General features: G+C 37.6%; 2 protein-coding genes across 4 annotated transcripts; both read right to left on the reverse strand.

Moving 5' to 3' along the window:
- Positions 1-347: 347 nt before the first annotated feature.
- LOC132186195 (uncharacterized) lies at positions 348-4,305 on the reverse strand. 2 transcript variants are annotated; one of them, XM_059600047.2, is made up of 3 exons: positions 3,984-4,305; positions 1,262-2,241; positions 348-1,090 (listed from the first exon to the last, which is right to left on the reverse strand). In XM_059600047.2, the coding sequence occupies exons 2-3, from the start codon at positions 2,212-2,214 to the stop codon at positions 607-609; spliced, it is 1,437 nt and encodes a 478-aa protein (XP_059456030.2). In that variant the 5' UTR covers positions 2,215-2,241; positions 3,984-4,305; the 3' UTR covers positions 348-606. The 2 variants fall into 2 exon arrangements, with proteins under 2 accessions (XP_059456030.2, XP_059456029.2); XM_059600046.2 differs by having other exon boundaries at positions 348-1,093.
- A 1,797-nt stretch (positions 4,306-6,102) lies between these two features.
- LOC132186191 (transducin family protein / WD-40 repeat family protein) lies at positions 6,103-21,746 on the reverse strand. Of its 2 annotated transcripts, none has more exons than XM_059600040.2 (16): positions 21,363-21,746; positions 18,429-21,167; positions 16,946-17,381; positions 15,900-16,128; positions 15,031-15,195; positions 13,934-14,206; positions 13,565-13,810; positions 12,555-12,950; positions 11,036-12,457; positions 10,792-10,848; positions 9,326-9,754; positions 8,815-9,038; positions 8,214-8,344; positions 7,269-7,538; positions 7,011-7,189; positions 6,103-6,865 (listed from the first exon to the last, which is right to left on the reverse strand). In XM_059600040.2, exons 1-16 carry the CDS (start codon positions 21,736-21,738, stop codon positions 6,779-6,781), a joined length of 7,659 nt encoding a protein of 2,552 aa, XP_059456023.2. In that variant the 5' UTR covers positions 21,739-21,746; the 3' UTR covers positions 6,103-6,778. The 2 variants fall into 2 exon arrangements, with proteins under 2 accessions (XP_059456023.2, XP_059456024.2); XM_059600041.2 differs by having other exon boundaries at positions 18,429-21,147; positions 21,363-21,473.
- Between the last annotated feature and the right edge of the window lie 1,853 nt (positions 21,747-23,599).

Genomic DNA, 23,599 nt, shown 5'->3' on the forward strand with positions numbered 1-23,599 from the left:
GTTGCCATATCTTCTAGAAAATCTCCTTAGAGAAAAAAATAAACACTCGAGTGGGTAGGTTTGTGGGAGAGAGGCTACATAATCAATCCCCCCGCGAGTTTTTCTTTTTATCTAGCAGTTTTTCCCATTCGAATGGCATGAAGAAACAAAAGTCTCCCAAGGTTGCACTTCCAATTCATCAATGGAAGTTCTTCCTCGCAATTCGTTGCAACTGGGCATCTCTTACCATATAAGGACACTACAAATTTGAAACAACATGGCATTTTAAAACCAAAAACTTGTCTGAGATTCTTTCTATTAGGGAAAAAAGAAAAAAAGAAAAGAAATAGTAATGTGAAACAATTAACTAATGACTAAGCAGAATAAACAGATTATCAAAGACAGTTTTTTCATGAGATGTTTCAGTCTCAGAACATTTCGCTCCATCATTCATATACACGCATGCCATCGTACTTTTGCACAGAAGGTACAAAGTACAACAGAGAAATCACATTAGAGAACCTAGAATCTACGAATATACATGCATACAACATAAATTCAAAGCAGCAACTTCCCCTGGTAAATCAATCTTCACAAGAAGCAGGGTTTTGGTCGAAACTCTGTACACTAGAAAGGAGGTAACATCCACCCTACAGTCCATCCTAGGAGCAAGCCAGCGCCAACAAGACTCAACCCTAATGCAAAAGCAACAGCATACTTTTTGATATCATGTCTGGGTCGCCCTCGCTTGACCCTTCTCCCCTTGGTAGCCTTCTGCCAGCTTTTCCGCTGTTTCCGACCTTTGTAAGACGTCCATGGAACGGCCACAGGGAATAGAGTGGAAATTGACTTGTCTTTATTTTTAATCTGAAAATAAAGGGTTTCTAGTTGCAGCAGTTGGAACCACTGCTTATAGGCAAAAAGATGTGAGGCTTGTCTGAAGAAGAGCTTAAGAATGTGCTCCTTCTCAGCATAGGCCTGCTTTGCTGCCTTCTCAGCTTCCCTAGCACGTGTTTGAGAATGGCAGAGCGCTTCCATCAGCTGAGCTTTGCCAAGGTCACCTTCAGAAACTTGTGGCATCTCTCTTATATCCTTGTGGTTTGTACTATAACTGCTTTTAAATTGCAAGTCCCAACAAAAATCTAAGCAATGTACACAATTTATATGCTATATAAGCTAAACAAAAAGATCAGCATAATAAAATTACAAATATGCGTTTGGTCAGGTGAAACAACCAGATCTTATCATGCCAAAGTAAAATGATGGTAATCTAAAATAATACCTGAATGACTTGTCAGAACCACATTGTGAACACCGTTCATCAGATGAAGCCCTCTCGTTTCCATGTGTTTTTAAAGAATCAGGACAGACCTGTACGTGAGTCCTATTGGAAATACCACTAGTTTGGGCCTTCCTATCAAAAGATGATGACAATGCTTCATCATGGTCAAAGCACCCACTAGAAGCATATGGGTGTCTCCTAACATACATTTTCTGAGGTGGGGGAAGATCACAATTCTCGATATGGTTAAGTGAATTCTTCATGACCAACGAGGCCAATTCATCTTTATCTGATGTTCGCCACCATGGCTCGGTCTTGCCACTCCCAATCCATGAAGAATCTGGATCTAAGCAAAACTCATTGGCTTGCTTGGCAACACGATCCATACCCACAAATTCATAATTTCCCCTCATGTCCATTAGTTCGAGATATTCCTCGGGATTCTTACTACATAGAGCCTTTACCTCTTGCTTTCTTACTTCAGGAGCTGTATTCATACAAACAGTAGAGAGACGACCATATTGCATATCAAGAGAAGATTCGCTGTTCTTAGGATCGTCAACATAAATAGTGCCTCCTTTTTGTGGGTTGACCTCATCAAAAGTAGTTGTTGTTGAATTTACAGAGCCAGAGCTTAAGGTTTCCGCTTCAGCCTGCAATGCATTCAACTGTTCATAAGTTACACCCTTTTGGTACCCATAGCTAGGTTGCAATTGGAGCCACCATCTTGTGTCCGGTGATAGATTGGAAAATGAAGGATTCCTGTTAGGCATAAAACCTAAAGCAGGACGATCTGGGCCATCAGCTGTATTGTTAGGTCCAGCATCAACTTGTTCGGATGCTGAAGATGATGATTGGCAGCAAGCTAACTTGGGAGCCCTCTTGGCATCTTCTTGGACAAAGCACCGATTAGCTGTTCTCTGCCATACAACTCTTGCTTCTGCCGCTGCCATCACTCTCCTATTCTTTGAAACATTTTACTGCGTAAAACTAGATTCTGTTAAAATTTGATAAACAACAATTCAGACAAAACTTGTTTTGTGTTTTCAGTTGTAGCAGACAGAAATGATCCTCCTCCAATACCCCCAATCCCAGAAGACTTAAAAAAGAAGAATAATAATTAAGATGCAACAGAAATTATACAAGATGAGGTTCTAGACTTAAATGAAAAATGCGAGATTGTTAGCACATGGGACAAGTCATCAGATTATAAGTTAGAACTTTTGTCAAAGCACACCAGAATCAATTGCTCTTGTAAATGCCTTTCATCATATGCATTTTCATTTCAACGTATATGATGAGTATTTAAGAATACAATGTGCCATTTTTCACATTTTCAACAACTTCTGGTCCTCTCAGAGGAGATTAAGTCTCTATGGTAACAGGGCAAAACTAAGAAAAAGGGAAAAAAAATCCATAAATTATTTATTATCACCTTCAGAAACATGAGTTTCTCCAGTTCTCTATGTCCCTATTCTGTAGTCCTCAAGAAATATTTCCATATAACAAAATCGTTCACTCTACTTCCAGTAACTAATTCCAATCCTCCCCGTAAGTCATCATGTTGACTTCATAAGCAAGAGCAAATAGTCATGGAAATAATGCAAAGCTAGTAAGCTTTTATCAAATTAGTAACTTCTTTAAACGAACCAGATGGCATCCTTCATTGCAGAAGATGCTTCATCAGACTGTGGTGACGAAATTCTCAACTGTTCAAAGAAATTCACAAAAACAGAAGTAGAACCTAGAAAGATTGATCAGAGTGACTCAATAAAAGTTTAAAGCAGCTAAGCTCTCCCAATCAGTGACTTATAGCACTCGGCCTTAGAAAGCTGGCAATCCTTTGGCATCCTGGTAAGGCTGGCTTTTCTGGTGAACCAAGGCCAAGCCAGTGGAAGACCTTTAATTCCACCATCATATCCTTGTTATAAGTCTTTTGTAAAAACAGTGAATAAGAAAAACTCCTCCACAACTTTACCACATAAAACCCCTTCCTTTAAAAAGCTAATCTCTCTCATAAAGGAGAGCCAGGAGCATACTTCACTTGTAATACTCACAGTTCGTGGATCTTGTAATGAAAGCGAATAACTTTTTATGATAATTTAAATTGGTTCAAGTTAAAATTACATTTCCAAAGGCAAGGAGCCCTTCTGTCTACTGCACGGAAAGCATAACACTTTCTTCCTTAAGGAACCACCATTCTAAGTAAGATGGCTCAGAGCATACATAAATTGCGAAATGATCAACAAGGTTATTTACGTCTTAAAAGTTCATAGAAGATAAAAGTTTAATCAGAACAAATACTCACTAAAGCTGACACCAAACACATCCCATATCACCAGATAAAACTTAATAAAAAATAAATAAAAAACCGAAAAAAGCAAAGACAAAAAGAAAAAGAAGATCAAATTGACAAAATTCATCCGGATCCTAGTGTCGAAGAAAGACTTATTGCTGCCTGAAAAGAAACCGACCCAAAAACACTAACACCAAGAACAACGCAACGAAAAACTGATACACAGAATTAGAAATCACCCAAAAGTCAAGCACCCCAACAGCACAATCACACAGAGAAGCTGATATATAACACATGCCACGACCTGGTAAACTAAAACAATCCTGTAAAAGCTAAGAAATAAATCTACAATCAAACAAATATGAAAAAGAAAAGCAGAAAGTAACAAAGGGAAGACAATCAGACAAAGAAAGAAAGAGAACAAACCAGGAGCGAGCGAGTGAGATTTAATTGGGGAAGTCTGACGCAGGGGGAGCAAGTGGGTAGGCATGGATCTGGATGAGTTTAAAGCTACAGGGTGCAAAACGCACCGGTTTGGAGTGATTGAGATCCAGAAGACAATATAGGACCGAGAGAGAAGCTGAGTCGTATCGGAGAAGGCCTTGGCCTTGCTTTTTTTCCTTCGGTTTTCAGTTATCATTTCATTCTCAGCTGTCGGTTTATACACACAGCTTTTAATATTATATTTTATATATGGTAGCGAAAGAGAGAGAGACACAGTACGACGTCGCTTTACTCTGCATTTTTGGCGTTCTTCGTTCAAGTTTGATCGAGGGATGAATTGATTTAATCTTCGGTAGATCCTATATATATATATATATATTTTTTCCGGAGCTTATCCTATAGTATAATGTTTTTCTTTGTCTGTCCGTACACATAATGGTTGGAAACGTGGCAAGGGAGCAAAAAAAAAAAAAAAGATCGAAGGTAGAGATGGGGTCCACCAAGTAGGTACTACAAGATACGAGCCCTTATCTTGTTTTATAGAAAAGCCACGTAGGAAAATCCTAGGTACTAAGCACGCCATTTATTTTCTTTCGGCTTCTCCTATGAATGAATGAATACAAATTGGAAGAGTAAACGCAAAAAATTACAAACGAAAGCCAGCATCTTTCGGTGGACCCATGATTGGATGCATCTGGTTTTTTTTTTGATCTTCTCACGGCAAATAATTATATAGCTTGAAAGAGAGATGCTTGATTTCTTCAATAATGGCCGTCCCACGATTCAGTGACAACATGTTGATCCGACGGTTCAGATCTCTAGTCTACAAAATCTTCTTTACCAAGATTCTCGTTGAAAACAGAGGCAACCAATAACCCACAGGCCAACAACTTAGACACCATCCACTATATATCCAGTGTGTACCCATTGTATTTGTTACCTGAATATGGATGGAAGTATTCGGATTTGGAATTTGAATTCTCAACAATTTGTTGATTAAAAGGTCGATTAAGTGTCCGTCCGAAACTTATTTAAATAGATGATTCATATACCTTTAGGATTAGACAAGAAATCAAATTGTTGACATTTTTTTTCTGATTAGGTTTCTTTCAGATTTGCAGTGAGTTGTGATCCGCAGACTCGTACAATAAAATAGTGAGGGCACATTCCAAGGGGTTGGAGTTGGCTTAAACACTGTTCATCACAATTTTCTAAAAAAATTAACATCAAAATATTTTAACTTTTTCACTTTTTATATCACATCATTTATTTTTTATTATTATTCAAATAAAAAAATCACTATAAAACAAAACTTTTTCACTTTTTCATACAATTTTTTTTACTTTTTTATATAAAACATTCTTACTTTTTTTTTTTTTTTTTTTTTTTTTTTTTTTTTCACATCAATCTACATCTACTACAGTGTCTATAGGCCAAACCATTTATCAAACACCACCTATATTTCTCTATCCTTTTAAGTGCAAGTGGGATTGATACCCACAGAATGTCTGTCCTGCTATGGTGACTAGGAAGGCTAAGTTTGGCTGTAGCTAATTGGTCCCAAAAATTTGGGGTTTGATTTGATTTGATTTAGCTTTTTTGACAAATTGTTTTGAGAAACGGTTTTAGACGAAGGAAGCAAAGGCGCCGCCACGTATCTCCAAAAAACTGACGCCACCATGGAACGGGTTGACGCGTGGAGATTGTGGGGGCTTGTGGCTATGGGCTATTTGACAAAATCCTTGTCGTATTTCGTTTAGACAAGATGAGAAGTATACTTATTTCAAATATTTATCGTTTGATTGATAGACCTAGAATCCTAAAAATCATTTAAATAATTGATTTTTCTTACATAATTTCCTCTTTCAGTACCCATATCACACCCATCACTCGTTCAATTATGCGAGTGCTAACACTAATCAAGGCTACATCCTGTTAAAAGTAATAAAAGATCCATGCTGAAATTAGATGGCTCAACTCAAACCCATTTAACCATCCATTTGGATGCTTAAATGAGTGAACTTTTGACCCTCAAAGAAAACAGAAAAAATCTCTAGATTTTATTTTGGCAACTACGATTACCAATAATTAGTAAGTGGCATTAAAGAGAGAGGAGAAAGGAATAATCATTAAACAACTGCCTTTTGAGGCAATTACAAATGTACATTCAATCAACTGATTAAAGAATCCAACAAATTTGGACCACATGCAGAAGAAACAACCTTTTTATGTTTCTTCACACCTACCTATGCAAGCAAAAATTGTATACAAAAATTGGAACTTCTGTTCATGCTTGTTAGCTCGGTGACCACAACACGAAGAATCATAGAAGCAGTATATACGCGACAAAAAGCCTTCATTCCAGCCAAGCAACCTGATTGGTTATCTTTCCTTATCACAGTCGATTGAATATTTATTCCATTCAGATTGGTCATTGAACAGGAAAGATATTTTTGTTGGATCCAGAAGGGGCTGCATGAATTACTATGTCCTCTGCTTTCTATCCAGGCAAAAACATTGAGCTGAGAGACATGGAAAGGTTGGTTTGCCAGAAAGGGCACAAGTTCTCCACTTCCTGATGGAAGGAACTTCACGAAAGGTCGGGTGCATTTGAGGCTCTCATAGCAACTCTTTTCAAAATTGAATTGTAGATGTATGATAAATTGCTAATAATAAGCAGCAGAATGAGCAACGTGGAAAATTGCACCAACCTTTCCTTGTGCAAAAATGGTTCTCCATCAACAGTTTGTAAGTGACGTGTCTCACAGTGATTGCTACTATCTGAGCTCTACCATCTTTACAATGCCATCTCCACCGCATGTAAGAAAACCGTGAGAAAAAACTTGTATATCTGTAACAGCAGCCTGTTCAAAAATGAATGTATTTTGCTTTAGAACGGGCATACAACTAAAAGAAATTTCGTTCCAAAACAAAACCAGATTCTATGTTATGTTAACAAATTCAGATTTAATCCTAAAGTTTAACATGAGTGCAAGAGTGAAAGAGTACCCGAACAACTCCACCAAAGCTTCGAGAACTGGGTTGCAAAAAGGTATGTCTTTCATGTAATTTCGACCAGTGATGTACTAACCGGGCTCTTTTGGCATCCCAAAGTTTAACATCTCCATCTTTGCTTCCCGTTAAGAACAGACTAGTATTTGGGATGGTAGATATTTTGGTGATACTCCCTTCAGACCATTTGATTAAAAAAATTAGACCAAATTATCATGCATAGCAAATCACATAAAAAAAACAAAATGTCTGTACCTAAGTGAGCCTTCGGTATATACCAAAGCATCCCATTTCGATTCTGGTCTCCGACATTCTTAGCAACCCCTGTCTGCACGTCAGAACTTGAAGACAGGCTAATGCTTTGTTCACTATTATCAGTGTGCCTGTGCCTTTTAGTCCTACCAGTAGCAATGTACCGGAAGTCATGGAGTCCAACATCACCACCTTTACCGCCAGTCACAATAAGAGGAGAAACAGAACCACTTCCCATGTCATTATCAAACACAGAAAGGGAGCGGGCGCCACCTTCACAAGAATAGGGAGTGGTTGGCAACACAGTAGATGTGAGAAAATTACAGACTTAATGCATGTTTTAACTAATTTCACCACAGCTAAAATAGTCTACAAATACAATAAATATGGAAAGAGCACCTATAAGAGTTTTTTTTTGAGGGGGGGTGTTGTTTAAAGTACCAATTCCTTGACTATCTTCAAACATCCACCAATGATGCTGCCAACAATATATGCAATTCCTTGACTATCTATTATATACAGGATAAATGCAATTGTATTTGATAGTAAAATGAAAAGGGAAAAAAGAAGAAGATGAGAGAGAGAGTATTCCAACTTCCAAGTCTAATTTCCTAAATAAAGTAAATTCAATATTCACTTTACAATAATCATAGTTAGTTGTCACTTAGAAAAAAAAAATAGCTGTCATCATAACCCGCACTAACTCACTGTTGGAATATTTTCTTGTGTTCATATTTTTTTGCAACGATTATGTCACCGCCAACAAAATCACCTAATTGTGAAGGAAAAAATTTCAACAGCCTCAATGTAAAAGTCTGCATTGCATGAGCATAGTCACTTAATGAGTTTGGTATGCATTTTCCTATTTTATATGTCAAAAATCCATAAAATTAGGTACACAAAATAGTGACGGGTATCCAAAATGCAGTTTCAAACTTAAAGGAAAACCTTCATGACAAATAATGGAAGCTCGAGAGGTTGAAGGTGGAGCCAATGTATCCCATATAACAACATTAACACCGTTGGAGCTATTCCCAGCAGCAGCAATGATTGATCCACTGGAAATATAAGCAACATCCCTGCAAATGTCATTCGCAGATTTAGTACCATTGAAAAGCACAAAAAAACACATGTAACATCTCAACAAATAGAAAAGTTAGCCGGAACTAGACCAAATCAAACCAATACCAAGTGAATGGTTAATTGTGATAATTAGAAATACCAAGTAAGCAGGAAATATAATAGTGATAGACAATCAATTGTTAGACAAATACTTTCTTCGATTATTCCCAGGTTTTGCTACCACTGAAAAATCAATGCAATGAGACAAATGGGGGGAAACCGCGACACTATAGGTAAAGAACTTCTACCGCAACATTGAGGAAATTACTTCCCTTAGATCCAGAGGGCTGAAGTTATTATTCTTGACCAAGTCAAAATAATGCTCAAACAAATTCCTAAATCTTCTATTTACTTCCCAAACATGGCTAACATGAAAAGAAGGGTGACTGGAACTGCCTCCTAAAACCAACAGGAATATAAAACATACGATGCATGGCTGTTGAAGCAGAGAGATGATTCTGTAGGCCGAATGTTACTCCTTCCTCCTACCTCCAGCTGCCATGTGCTTACAGTTCCGTCTACGGCAGCAGTAGCAAATCTTTGTCCACAGTAGTCAAACTGCAAAGCTGATATCGATGCAAGAGCATATGGTGGGGGTACGTTTGCAGCAGGCAAAACTCCATAAGTTGCAGTAGCTTTATCTTTACCGAACTGCAGTTATTACAATCCAAATCAGCCTTATCCTTATGCCCTAAAAGTGATAATGAGCTATAAACAATTCACAAACTTCATTTTAGATCAATATTCAAACATTTAATGTCAATACAAATTTACAATGTGTTTTTGTTCTTTCAGACTTTTACAGCTTCCTCTGGCTTTTTGGTAGCAATTTCTTGGAGAATAGAAGCCACAACAGAATAATGGAGTAGAACAGACTGCAAAATAATGCATTTCCAGATAAAAATTGCAAATATTACTATATTATAGAAGTTTCTTACCTTCCATAAGTAAATGTGTGTATTACTAGAACCCACCAAGAAGAAAGGCCTAGAGGGGTGACTTGAGAAAGCTCTTGTGCTTATATTCTCAATGGTAGGCGGTGGATCAACAAACTCCTCAAAGTCCTGTTGAATCTCCCAACCTAAGCCAGAGGCACCAATACCAGCATAACCTGGAATCCCAAATGCTCCATCACCTGTCAAGTCCCTGCCGGGCCTTGCCAAAGAGCCCACACCAACAGTTGCTCCACCCAACCCAAGGTGTAACTGTTTTTTGCTCCCCAGACCAACACCAGGAGATACACATGTTGGAACTGGGGTCGACTCAGAACCAGCCCACCCATTCTGTGGCCAATCAGCTTCTGACCAGATATAGTCTGACTGATCACTGAAAGACATCCCATCTTCCCAATTAAAGAATAGTATGCCCTGATTCAGATTGAATTTAATAAGTACTTGCTTATGCATAAAATTCTATGTTGGATATAAGATATATGTAAATGCTAAAATATAATCAAGGGGCAAAAAACTAATGTAGTTTTCTGTGAGCTGTCATGCAGCATAAATCAAGCAGACAAACACTGCCCCAGCCTCCTGCTTTTGATGAAATTGGTAATTTTTATAACTCAGAATGAAATACAATTCATTAACATTTTGAAAAGGAAAAAAAAAACCTCTCTAGGTATTACTTTTAAAAGTTTTTTCTTTCCTTGAAAATTTTGCAACACTATTATGCGCATGTCAATGTAATTAAGACATTCATGCACAGCATTAAGCTGATTATTAGAACAAGAGAGTAGTAAACTAAAATAACAAGATCAAGTTCAAAGATGATAGCGGGATGGCAGCTAATAAATAAATTAGGGGGAAAATAAAGGAAGAAGAATAAAGAATTTATGAAAGGAAACCGGATTATGAGAAAGACTATAATAGCATTTACTATGTAGCATTGGAAAAACCAGCTTGATTGACCCATCCAAGCTGTACATACAATATTCTTTTTCCAAAAAGTGAATTTTACAAAGATATAGACAATAAGAGGTAGCAGATTGTGAGAATTCATTTACATTCTATTCCAAAAAGTTCAAACAAGTCATAAATTCAAATATGATTATTTCCCCAAAGAAGCAAGGTTTCAACCTCCCCCTTTTTTTTTTTGTAGAAACATGTATTGGTCAATTGGCAAGCCAGACACCGCAAGCTACATCCATAACTAGGCTTGTCATGTTCAACAAAAATAATATAACCAACTGAAAGTGTCCGCAGAATGTAAAAATATGTATAACAGACATAACTAAACGGTCAGAGACAGTCTGAAAACTTGAAAATATAACCTCGGCTTGGAACCTAAATATTATACAAAGACACAATGGAGCAATCTACAAACAACAAAAAGAGTTTTCACCAAACGCCTGCCAAATGAAATGCTTCCAAACATAAGCTAGAGTTTGTGTGCAGAGACTAACCTTTCGATTGCTAGCAAGTGCAGCTTGCCTTTGATCAATAGAGTTGATACACAAAGCCTGCTCAAGAAATAAGGTTTAGTTACCTTTTTTTTTTTTTTTTTTTTGATAAATAGAAATAAGGTTTAGTTACTGTAAAATGCAATATGAGAGCTATGAAATATGTTGATCTTCGGAACTAGATGCCATCTCCAGATGAAAGACAGAATAAAATAAAATAAATAAATTGTGAAAAAAGAAATATCACCTCCAAAAGCTCCCCATTTCTCTTATATATTTCTTTAGGCTGTTGGAAAGTTGAAATCTCCTTTGTATATGTTGTGTCTTTCCGCCAGGAACTTAGAAAAGCGGGTCCATTTCGAAACAGACTTCTAGCAGGTGATCCAGCTTCACTAGTGGCAAAACTACCATTGTGCATGGTGTCATATGTATAAGATTCCTCTGTTTCATGTACTCCCAGACCAATATATTTATCACTCCATGCTTTACAGGGTTTGTGATCGAAAAAATGTGACAAATTTACTTCTCCATTTGCAAAGCCTTCAGATATTATCTTAGAATCAGCACAGATATCCCAAAGTATTTCAGAAATTGAAGATTCGTCTTTGTTTTTCACATCGTCAATATTTACAGCACCCCGATAAGGGGCTCCAGGATGGGGCTGACTAGATTCTTTTAACCACAGAAGAGTCACTACCTGCAATCCATTCTCTACTTTCTGCCATAGAAATGATGCAAGTTGTTTTACATGATAAGAAGAAAGATGTGTAACTGTGGTCTTCAGTAACTTTGCCAAGCTCAATGAGACCAGCCTGATCTCCTGAGTTACACTGTTGCCATCAGATTCCAAATTTGTGGATCTAGATGCCGTGGAAGAGAGAGTTCCGAGGGAAACACCTGGGAAATGTTCATCTTCAAACTTATCAGACACCAAATCTAACTTCTGTTTCATGAATCTGGACATGTGTTGCCACAAACAAGTGCCAATAATTTGCCATCTTTCATCTTCTGGTATTGAATGGATTACATCTCCACCTTGTTTATTTTGCACATTATTTGAAGCCTGAAAACCCTCTCCTTTGTCATCTATTGAAAGATTTTGAGCCACCAACTCTGCAATCTGGGGAAGGAGTTTCTTCAAATCCATTATATCAACTTCATACGGAGTATGCCCATTGGTATGAGTGATCAAGAGGGGTTGTACCATCAGAAGGAGAACTCTTGAGTTTTTTTGAAGCAAAGCAGATGCAAAATGTACATAAAACTCAAATAAATCAAGAACAATAAGGAGTTTCATGATGAGATCTTCAGCGACTAAGTCACAAATAATTCTCAAAGTAGCTCTTAAATTCCACAATGACGGTAAAAGACCTTCAAAGAAGTACCCCAAAGCATCTAACTGCTTAGATCTACTACTTTCAGCAGACATGTCATTCTCAATGTAACATGACTTCGGCCGAGAGCAAGTTATACTGCAGGCAGCAATAAACCGTGAAAATAAAAGGGAAATTTCTTTGGTAGCCCTCAAAAGTGGCTCATGCAGAGGAGGGCCTAAGAAGAAACCATCAACTGTATTACTCTCATTTTGTGACTGAACTTGAGAAGTACAACCATGCAACATATCATATCCGATAAATAAGAACCCATGATTGCGTAGTGCGGTTAATACCTGTTGAAAGGGATTAAGAAAAAAAAATCAGTAGATGGGAAGCATCTGTCAGAAGTTTTATTGAGAAGTTAACACATATATTCTACAAACTACATACCATGCTAATCAGACAGGCAGGAACCAAGGAAAACCTCTGCTCAAACTGCGAGAGCCCTATACATAACTTATGCCGAAAGTTTTCGAGTAATTTCTTGTATTCATGAATGTTATTTTCCTTTGAGCAAGTACAAGCTCCAACAGATCCTACAATGGTGTCTGGCCAACTTGGATGCTCTCTCATCAATTTTGAGAAGTACGGAAATGCCAAATCCAATTTATCATGGTACTCCAGATGAAAAGCTACATCCCCAGAAAGCCAGTTAGAGGAATATCGTTGAGAAGGCTTTAGAATCCTATGTAGAATTTCAAAATGTCCAGCATCATCTGACCAGCTATCTTCATCTGTACTCCCAAGAATGCCCAGGGATGATGAAAGGCACTCCAAAGCCTCGAGCTACAATTAATGTGATAAGTATCAGTTAAAGTTTTGTATCAGAAACACGATAACAAACATAGAAAGAGCCTGAGGCTGGTCTAGTCACCAATAAAACAAAATATAAGCTATATCATAAGAATTTAAAAGTTTGGAGCTTAGGTTTGAGGTAGTAGCTAATTAGATAGAGGTTCTAAAAGGAAAACTTAACTCCAAAAGCTCTTCTATTTGTGAGGATAGAGAGCCATTCTCACACTTTCCATTCTATAAAAGTAGGTATCACTTTCCACCATTATGGACAGAATCATCAAAGTAAAACATCTTGAGTGTACAATATAACATGTGATTAAACATATAATTACTATATGTGCATAGTACATATAAAGGACATCATAAATAGCATGAGTCAGAAACTATACAACAGCTTTTTCGTATGTCAACCTTTGATTGACTGATGTAGATTCAGAGTCACACAGCACAAGTGAGAGAATCCACGCATAAGTTCAAGTAAAACATTGTAAAATATGCCTAGATCTGAAGAAAAATTATTAAATAAAACACAATTGAAACAATAAATATTCATTCAGCATATATAAACCCATATTACAATAGCATGAACTGTAAAATAAACTTACAGGAAGCCCACATCGTTTTAAAGCAGTAGCCGTCATCACAGTTGCCCACCTACCCAGAACTGCAGTATTTTGCTCCCCTACGGCATTTCTCATGCTACTTTTGTTGGCTAGTGTTTGGCAACAAAGACCAATATTTGGCTCCAAAAAAGCAACATTTTTGGACGAAAGTGCAGATTTTTCAGTCGCAGGATCAACCTGGAAACCAAGGATGCTCAAAAATGATTGCAAGTGATTCCCCAGTTCCCACTGCAGATCAAGGACAGGTCCAAGTTATGACATCATCAAAACCAGGGGGATCTCATACATGCAGCTATTTACAAGAATGTCCTTTTGTAAAAAATAAGTTAAAAGTATTAATATCCCTCAAACCTCCATAAGGCTTGCTAGCCAGTAGTCGCCTTTCTCAATGGTGGATGGAAGCAAATACTTTGTTATTAGATAATGCTGTAATGGTCCACCACGCCCCTCAACAAGCAGAGAAATTACTAGTGCAAGCTGTTCATCTCCAAGGTTCTTTGCACAAACACTGAGGGCAGAATAAGTATCACCTCCAAGAAGAAAGAAAGCAATGGCCAGCTCTAGCTGATGTCTGCCCATTAAAACATAAGCATTCTTCAAAGCAGCTGCCTTATTTTTCTCTTCCTGTAGTAGTAATTATGCATAAATAATTCAGATCATAGTTCATCAAAATTTGATAAGCATCATAGTTCATCAAAATTGTCACACAATGATACGAATTAAGGAATAGGAGAAAGGGGTGGAAGGTTTAAGGAATCAACCTCTTCCAAGAAAGATTGTGGAAAAAGTGCTTCTGTAATTGTTTTCTCCAGATTCTAAGCAAAGTTGCGAAATTAAAAGATAAGTACCTTGAATTTTGCCCATATCAAATCATTCACTTGGTTCTCAATGTTTGTAATCAGGTCCATTAATCAAATAGATTATCCCGTTATATTTTCCATTAATATCCGAACAGAAACCGTGTAAAATCTCCATTACACCCCTATTTTTTAAAAAAAAAATAAAAAAAAAAATTAAAAGAAAAAGAAAAATTCTAAAAAATAAAAAAACAATGGGAGTGGTCTGTCCATCCCCTTGCCAGCTTTTGAGGGTGGTCCAAGCATCCCTCCAAGGCTCCAATTCAATGGTCCGACCACCCTCTCAAGGTGAGGGGGTGGTTGATGAGAGGATAGTTCAGCCAACTGCTTTGGCATTTTCTTTTATTCAATCCTTTTTCTTCTTTTTTCTTTTGGGTATTTTTTAGGAGTATAATAGAGAGATTTTACAAGCTTTTGCTAGAAAATTAACGGAAGCACCTATAGGAAAAACGGCTGAAACTCATGGAACTGATTGTAAAATTGGGAACCAAGAGAGATGTGATTTAATAGAGGCTCAAAACTCATGGTAGTGAGCTGTTAATTCCCAACAAAATAAATTAATGAGTTAACACCGTATCACTTAGAGAATACCTGAAAATTACGTGCAAGAAAACCCACCAACGGCTTATCCTTCTCATTCTTGCTGACTTTGAAAAGGGCAGCCAATACTTGAAGCCTATTCAATGCTATATATAACAGTGCACAATCCTTAGGATCTTTGTTCTTCAGATATTGTAATCTTGCCAGTTTCTCCATCTACAGTGGAAAAACAAGTGTTAAAACTTTTTAAAGAGTAAAGATACAGACTAGAACTCTGCTCACTACATTGTCTAGAGAGATAGGTGTCACCACAACTGTTCATAAAGACCTGTGGCTAAAAGAGAGGGGAGGACAGTACCATATATTTAACAATCAAAGATCATAAATAAAAAGAAATGACGTATTTTCTGTCATATTGGCTTAAGAAAAAAAAAAGAAAAAAGAAAAAAGATACAACATTATTGCAGGATGGTAAGAGAACAATTAACAATCACCTTGTAGACATCAGCTCATAACTTACATGAAATAAACTTCTCTCCTTAAACAACTGAACAGATAGAATCAGAAATTGTCAGCCACGTGAAATATACTTGCTCAGAAAACCAAACTAGTCTACAAGAAGGATGTAAGACTCCTTTGGCAATAATATATCCATCTAACTAAACAACTCAGTTTAATTCAACTCGTTCACACTACTTTCCAAGAGTATAACATAGAAGGTTCTACTTCTATCAGCTGAGGCGTTAACAATGAAGGTGGGGTTACCTAGTGCCTTTGGTGTCAAAAATATCATAGACATTATGCACAAAATAACACTCTGGTAAAAAGGATCGAATCCTTTTCTGTTATTTTATTCAATGATCAAGTAATTTTCCCAATATAGTGTATAGACCAAGAATAATAATAGCTCAAAATATTACCCGTGCACGCAATTGTGTTGTATTAGTAAACCAAAATCCAACTCCCATAGCCCGCATTTCTTGCCAAGACGGTTCATTAGGTAAAACAGCACCATATAGATTTTCCTGACAATCAGAGTGGTAGGCCCATACAATCAACCTGGAGTCAACAACCAACTCATTTATTGATGCTGATCTACCAAACCTTCGGGAAAAATGTAACTGCTGAAACCTCAATGCCACCCAAAACCTGAAGGGGGAAAAGAGAACGAGATTGACATTAAAACCATTAAAAGACTACAATTCCATGAATAAAAATTGAACACAAAGCTGGTGTTACTTTAAGAAAGACAAATATGGAAAATAAAGTCAGCAATCAACCACACATTCTACATGCACAAAATTTAGAGCAAAGAAAGATATTTCAATACTCCACTATTAGATGATATTAACTAATAGAGGCACCAGTGTAAAAAGTCATAACTAAATATTAGTATCTTAATTCAAACAAAAAAACATTTAATTCACATATCTCTTATTGTCAACCGTTAAAGGACTTCTACATTTCGCAGAACCTTTTTTTTTTCCCTCATAAACGACTCCAAGTTCATGGATTTGTAAAATCCATCACATGCCTTCTACAACCTAGAAAAGTCAACAACGGGCATTGAACCACCCACCATGTTAGAGTGGCACATCATGGTTTTTGAGGGTCAAAATTCATGTAACAGCAACAACAACAACAACAAATTAGAAATTTCACATGTAAGCTAATAATCGCTACATACTTTAAATTTTCTAACATAATTTTATTTTTCTTTAAGAACACAGCTCTTAGTTTACTTTTAGGCTTTGTAGCCACGTGAGATTGGGAATGCATTATCTTCAATAGTCAATGATTATTAATAAATGGGTTTTACATTCTCTCAACAATTGTCATTTTAAAAATAGACTCTGTGAAAACATAAAATCTTATGGTAAGTAAATCTTGCAAAAAGGGTATCACAAAAGATCGTGTAAAGCACCATGTAAACAAAGAAATTCATCTGATTCAGATTCAGAATTACCTTCGCCCAGGTTCATCAAGACTTTCATAGGTAGAAATGTGTGGAATACTAACTTCCCCAAGAAGATCTATAATTGCAAGAATTTGCGTCTTCTCCATGTTGGTTAAAGCTGCTAATTGATACAACTTCTCAAGAGGCTCAACAAACCCACTAAGTTCAGATTTTGTGGAAGAGGAAGGGAACATTTCATTGGAAGCAATGGGCTCAGAATTCATGCTGCTCTGAAACTGTGACGATGTTTCGGTCAAATCTCCACTCCATTGAAATCCTTTATCAGTTGAATTTTTCAAGAGAATTCCATCAAAATAATTTGACAAAAGGATTTGTGGGATAATGTGGCTAGACTTGGCAGAGATATTTTCCATCTTAGAAGCAGAACTAGAAGTAAGACACTCAACAAGATGCCTCACAGCCGCATATGCACGTTTCCAATTGCCTAAACGCATAAGCGATAACATGCTTTAATTAACACATTGAAAGAAAAGCTCTACAACTGCAGAGTCCCATCCTAGAGAAGAAATATTTGGTCTACAAATTCGAAAACTAATTTGACAAGGGAACTGATGGTTAAAAAACAGTAGAAAAGGAAGAGCGCACACACACACACACATGTATATGCAGAATAAAAAATGTAGATTACCATGCTGAAGCTCCCATGAAGCATAATGCACCCACAACAAAACCACTTGTAAATATCTTCAATCTAAGAAAATCAGATGATACTTATAATTTTCATGGCAGGTTGTTCCAAATTCTACAACTTCAACAAACTAAAATGTATTGCAAGCAACAATTTGTTAATTGTCACGTCCAACATGAATAAGGACAGTCCATTTACACCATGCAATTGAAAAAGGGTATGAACACAGATATATTATAAGGGAAAGAAAGATTAGAAAAGAGGAGGGTAAGTCAGTATAAATTCTTTCAGGACAGAGCATTAATGTGAAGGAGATTCACAAACCCATATCTGCAAAATCCTTCATTCATGTAACAAGATGAAAATAATTTAGCATGTTTAGCCTTTTGTTTCAATCAAAATATATATTTATTTACTATAACAAATTTTTATTTAAGGGGTTCCATCATATTCATGCTAACAACATCCAAGAAAGTCTAGCCAAACACTTGCAGAAACTTTATTTTGCTTGTAACGGAATATGTAGCTGTAATGTGGCAGGGTAACATAGAAAGATAACTTCAGTTTAGAATAACCAGTCACTAGGTTCCCCTATAACGGAGGATCAAATGAAATCTATGAAGAGTACTTCAGATATTTGGAAAAGAAGCAAATAAACGGTTAGAATATTTTTACCACATGACAGACACAAGTTCCCAAATGCAGCCAACAAGTCTGTAAATCAATTTAATATTCTTGCCTTTGCAAATCTCACCAACAAAAATATTTCTAAATTCCTGAGGCTTGACAATGTTATAGCACTTAAATCAGAGTTTCAAACAAGTAATTACTAACTCATAATACCTGAATATATATTCATAAGTAGCACTTCAGGGTGATAGCTAGGCACACATCCGCTAAACCTCTCCACTACTTCTAGCAGGCTCCATAAACCAAGCTTGGAACCTGAATCGCATTTCCATTGAGCCCTTGCTACAAACAAACTGCTGGACAGGTAATCAATCTTCTTATTCATCTTTACCTGCAGCCCAGACTTGCATTCACCACTACCATCTTCAATTGATGATTCTCTGAGAATGCCAATGTCACAGTCAGTGAAAACTGCAGGAAGAATGTCCTCATTTGTTCCACCATCACAATAAAGGCAAATATCCTCGGTATAATTCGGATGTAACTTAGCCTTGTGTTTTTTACATACATGGAACAACCACTGACTAGATACACTGAAGTAATTATCATAAATAACCACAGCTGCAGCTCTGGGTCCCCAAATGAAGTCATGAATGGGACAGAAAGTATGAGCAAATGCAATGCAAACCCATGTATCCATTTTCAAAGATTTTTCAAAGTTCAACAAAGTCTGACCACCACAAGGCCTTGGTGCATATACTTGCAACTCATTCTGCATGCAAACTCCAAGTAATAACTGACCATTTCCTAAAGCTAACCAATTTAAAGCAACAACATCTTTGTCAAGGAATAATGTATCTTCTAGCATAAAAGTCCCCGCAAATTTAAGGTGTACAGAATGCCATATATGAAGGGTGCTGACAGTATTTGAATGATGTTCCACACACACGGTTGCAATCTTCTGACCATAATCGGTCAAGCATATAGCACTAATGGGGCCTTGATGTGCAATAAACATACCCACAAGCTCCCATGGCACGTGAGGAGTTGATATTTTACTAGCAATACTTCTCCACAGTTTCAAACTACCATCAAAGCAGCCAGTGGCCATGATATATGCAGGATAACTACCACACAGATCATTGCTTGAAGCCAGCTTTTGTTGTTTGAGGGTCGGACTGCCTGGACAGACCACAGCAAAACTTGTAACCTGATCATGGGAGTGAGGATCTGGTAGATATGATGAGCAAGGAGTAACACCAAGACAATATCTTTTGCTACCAAAAGCACCTTCAAATTTCCACATGCACCCTGCTGCAGCATCTGTATTGTCAAAATTACATTCACAGCAGCTTACCAATGAATCATAAGAATGCAAGGTCACTTCCCATGATAAAGCCTGGAAGCCCTTCATCCATATCCCCAAAAGCAAAAATTTATTATACTTGAAGGTTTTATTACAAGTGGAAGACAAAGGAATTGAAAAGATATTTGTGGGACCGTCGTCATATGGACCCCAACCAGTGAAAGGTATGGTGAATAAGTAGTGACATAGTATATTTTCTTCTCCATTTTGGCAAATTCGAACTATGAAGCAATCAATTCCTCCAACATGTCCCATAAAGAGAACCAGTTCTTCATCCAATACTGAAGGAGCCCACCTTAAGCATGTGTATTTGGAACATGAATCTTGAGTTACAAATTTTCCAAAACGTTTCCATCTTGGAATCAGCGATGCACGACCCACAATGCAGTTGGAAATGTTGGAGAGTGACCAAAAAAGAAGCAATCCATTAGAATCCAAAGATGCAGCCAGTTCAACTTCACAGCTATAAGGATGCACAGCAACTTGTATGATTTTTCCAGCATGACCACCTAAATTCAAAACTCCAGTGGCAGAACATGATAAATAGTTATCTGTCCTGGATTTATTAAGTGATGAATCCTCTATATTATTTGATGTTTGAGTATATAACAATGACCAAACTAAAGAACCAGAAGGCAATAAGTGCATCAAAGAAAACATAATTGGTGGACCAGACAAGTGGTTCCTTGACATAACGAATTTATTAAGAAGTAATCTGTCTTTAAAATTTGAAAAACTATTCCTACGAAGTTCTCCCTCTTCGAGGTCCTGCAGTTCTAGTCTCTTCCATAACGTAACCCGGGGGAACCGCATTGGGGATATGTCATCAAGACAGTGGATAGCCCAAAAATGTACCAACTTTCCTGGACCAAACCCGACTAACCACTCACATCTGCCTGCCTTTTCATGCTCAGATCCTTCTGTCGAGAAAACCTGGTTAACTCCATCACCAGTTCTGAGAAGTCCCCCAATTTCTGTCGCCCACAACACATATAAATCCATGCCCAGTGTTCCATTTAAGGCCTGGTTAACCTCAATAACAGCAACCACACAAAAAGAACGCCCCGCGGTTTCGTGACTGTTGATGTCCTTGCGCATTTCTCTGATCTTTCCACTATCCACCTCACACCACAACCTTACTGTTCCATCTAAGCAGCACGTTAGCAGAACATCTCTAGGTGAACGTTTCGCATCTCTGATCAATTGTCTTCCTGTTGGCGGCCTCCATTGAAGCATTGACACGGGCAGAGGATGCCGCAGCTCAGATTTCACATACTCAGATTTTCCACTACTACGACATACCAACACGCATTTGCTTGCCGCATCAGCCATTGATCCTTCAATCTGCATCTCACTAGGATAAGCTGCAGAGGCCAAAGGTCCCTCGATGGACCATGCCGCGGAAACAAGAGTCTGAGGACGCTCTGCTTTAAGCTTCCAAGCTATTTCCCATGACCTGTTGTTGTTTCTCCATAAAACCACCTCGATCCCACCGGAAATTATCCCATCCCCACTGCCCGTCCATTTGAGTGCCTCCACCTTTGTGGATTGTACAAGCACTGCACTCTGGCTCCAACAAAAAGAACCTGAATTAAGATTTCCAGATCAAAAATAAATTACAGTGAATCCAAAATGAGATTTATCACATTCTCATACTTTAGAAACTAAAAGCACAATCAATACAACAATGCTGGTTGTACTCCAACAACGTTAGCTTAAAACTTTCACTTTTCTTGCTCAATTCCCTCGGCAAACCAAACAGAAAATAACTATGAACATACCTTCGGACCTCGCAGAGTCATGCTCGAACAGCCAGACACAATTCTCCGCGGCGGCGGCGAGCTGGCCCGTGGAGGGCGTTTCCGGGGACCAAGAGACGGCGGCGACCTCGGAAGCGGAGGGTTCGAACACCTGGCGGAAGATGGGGCCGATTAGGTTTTCTTCGGGGGAGAGAGGGGAGGGGAAATGGGAGATGACAAGGAGAGAGGAGGCCGAGTAGGCCACCCATGAGTAGCCTGAGAAGTCGGGCATGAAGTCGATGGTGGATCCTGGTGGTGAGGAACGGGTCGGGGCGGGAGGTATCGGGTCCGATGGGACGAGAGGGAGTGGGAGGTGCTCTGTCGGATCCATGGTGGCGATTGGATTTGGGTCTGGCATTGGTTCGGGTCTTGATCAGAAAGAGAAGAAGAAAGGGAATCAAGAGGAGCAGTTTTATATGTACAAAACTGCAAGTAGAGAAGGGAACGTCGTCGTTTTCTTTCTGTAAGCCGTTTATATTCATTTCTTCAAAAAGTCGTTACCTTCTGCTTATTTGCTGTAGTGATTTCTTTCGTTACAGTCTTTCACTCTCAGATTTTTACTCTAATATTCCTAATTTGAATTGTAAAATTATTATTGAATTTTAATGCAATAATACTTTTAAAAGTCACGTAAAGTAGAGGTGTAAAAATTTATTTATGTTTTTTTTAATGGACTCTTACACTTATTTATTATAGAGAAGACCTTGAATATGAATGAGCCTTAAAATGCCACTTTTACGGTCTCTACTCACAAACTGACACCTAAGTAAACACAAAATAAATCCACAAAAATATCATACACCCACACATACAATATTTTGAGCTTCATGGCTGGGTGGCGGGTCACTCCAGACCCATGGGTCTGGCTGTAAGTCATCTTCTCTGGTGCTTCTCGGGCGCCGGAGCAACTTTTTTCGGCCTTTAGGGAGATAAAATCTCTAAAGGATTCACTTTTCACCTCTAGGTTTTAATTTTAAATCAAAAAACGAGTTTTGAGGTATTAGAAACGGGTTTTGAGGCATTAGAATCGGATTTTGAAGTGGGTCACGACAGTTTCAGGAGGTTCACAGCGAGACCCAAGGTGGCGTGGGTCTTGCCAGAACCAAGGTTGGGTCTGGAGGCAGGGTTTTTTGGTCTTTTTCTCACTTCGATTTGCTGTTTTTTTTTCTTTCACTTTAGTTTTTTGAAATTTTCTTGAAATGATGATGTGTCAAAAGGGGATTGGAGGTTGCAAAATGCCCCTTTGGCAATGGTCCGAACCTAAGGGGCTCTCTTTATTATAATATTTGGGTCATCGTATGGACAAGAAGATCATTAGAGACGTAACAGCTGGCCACCAAGGTTGAGAAATTATCCCTTATAACGGCGAGTAATTTTTTTTTTTTTTTTTTTTTTTGACATGAGCGGCAAGTAATTCTAGATGGCCTACTTGTGTCCCACTAAGAATGATGTGGCTATTAAAATCATCATTTAATCAAAATTCAATAATGATCAATTACAAGCTCAATAATAATTTTAATGGCCACTTTACTTTTAGTAAGACACAAATAGGATACCTAAAATTACTTTATAACGGCATCAAAATTGAGGTTGAAAGAGATTTATCCAGGCATGGTTTGCCAAAACTTAACAGTTCGAATAAATGTAGCTGGCCATGGTTAGGACCGATCAATCCCAATGGGGGATGATGGGGATAAAATGATTTGATCCATTCATCCAAGGGCCTATATTGGGCAAACTTGAGAATATGTAACGGCTAGAAGGATTCTTTCTAAAAGAACTCCATACAAGTGGTAAGGAGAAAAATAAATGGTCATCCTGAAAATGAATATAGTAATCACTAAGAGCCTATTTGAGATTGCGGTGAAAAATAGAGCTTTTGAATATAGAGCTTTTGCCTGTGAGCTTTTGTCAAAAGTGCTATTACTGAAAAACTGTTTACATGTTTAGAAACCGCATGTCTTAAGTGTTTTTTTGATGTTACTGATGTTTGGTAACAAAACAAAAAAAGTGTTTTTAGTTGAAAAAATGACAATAAAGGACATGTAATGATATATATATATATATATATATTTTTTTTTAACATAGGCCGAAAAAAAAAAATCATTATGTGACACCAAATATATGTCATTTTACGTAAAATCATTACATGTTTTTCAATAAAGGCCTAAGGTTGGTAATGATTTTTTTTTTTTTTTTTTTTTCATTTTATATCCCAA

Source organism: Corylus avellana, chromosome 6 (assembly GCF_965113065.1).
Source record: "Corylus avellana chromosome 6, dhCorAvel1.hap1.2, whole genome shotgun sequence".
In the NCBI taxonomy this organism is placed as follows: domain Eukaryota; kingdom Viridiplantae; phylum Streptophyta; class Magnoliopsida; order Fagales; family Betulaceae; genus Corylus; species Corylus avellana.

Bases quoted from the DNA above. Each gene is read 5' to 3' on its own strand.
- LOC132186191 (XM_059600040.2), bottom strand. From the start codon at position 21,738: ATGCCAGACCCAAATCCAATCGCCACCATGGATCCGACAGAGCACCTC. The intron at 16,129-16,945 runs GTAATTCTGAAT...TTCCCCCTTCAG, and splicing joins CTTGATGAACCTGGGCGAAG to GTTTTGGGTGGCATTGAGGT. The intron at 9,755-10,791 runs GTTAGTCTCTGC...AATCTGAATCAG, and splicing joins CACTTGCTAGCAATCGAAAG to GGCATACTATTCTTTAATTG.
- LOC132186195 (XM_059600046.2), bottom strand. From the start codon at position 2,214: ATGGCAGCGGCAGAAGCAAGAGTTGTATGGCAGAGAACAGCTAATCGG. The intron at 1,094-1,261 runs GTATTATTTTAG...GCAATTTAAAAG, and splicing joins GGTTCTGACAAGTCATTCAG to CAGTTATAGTACAAACCACA.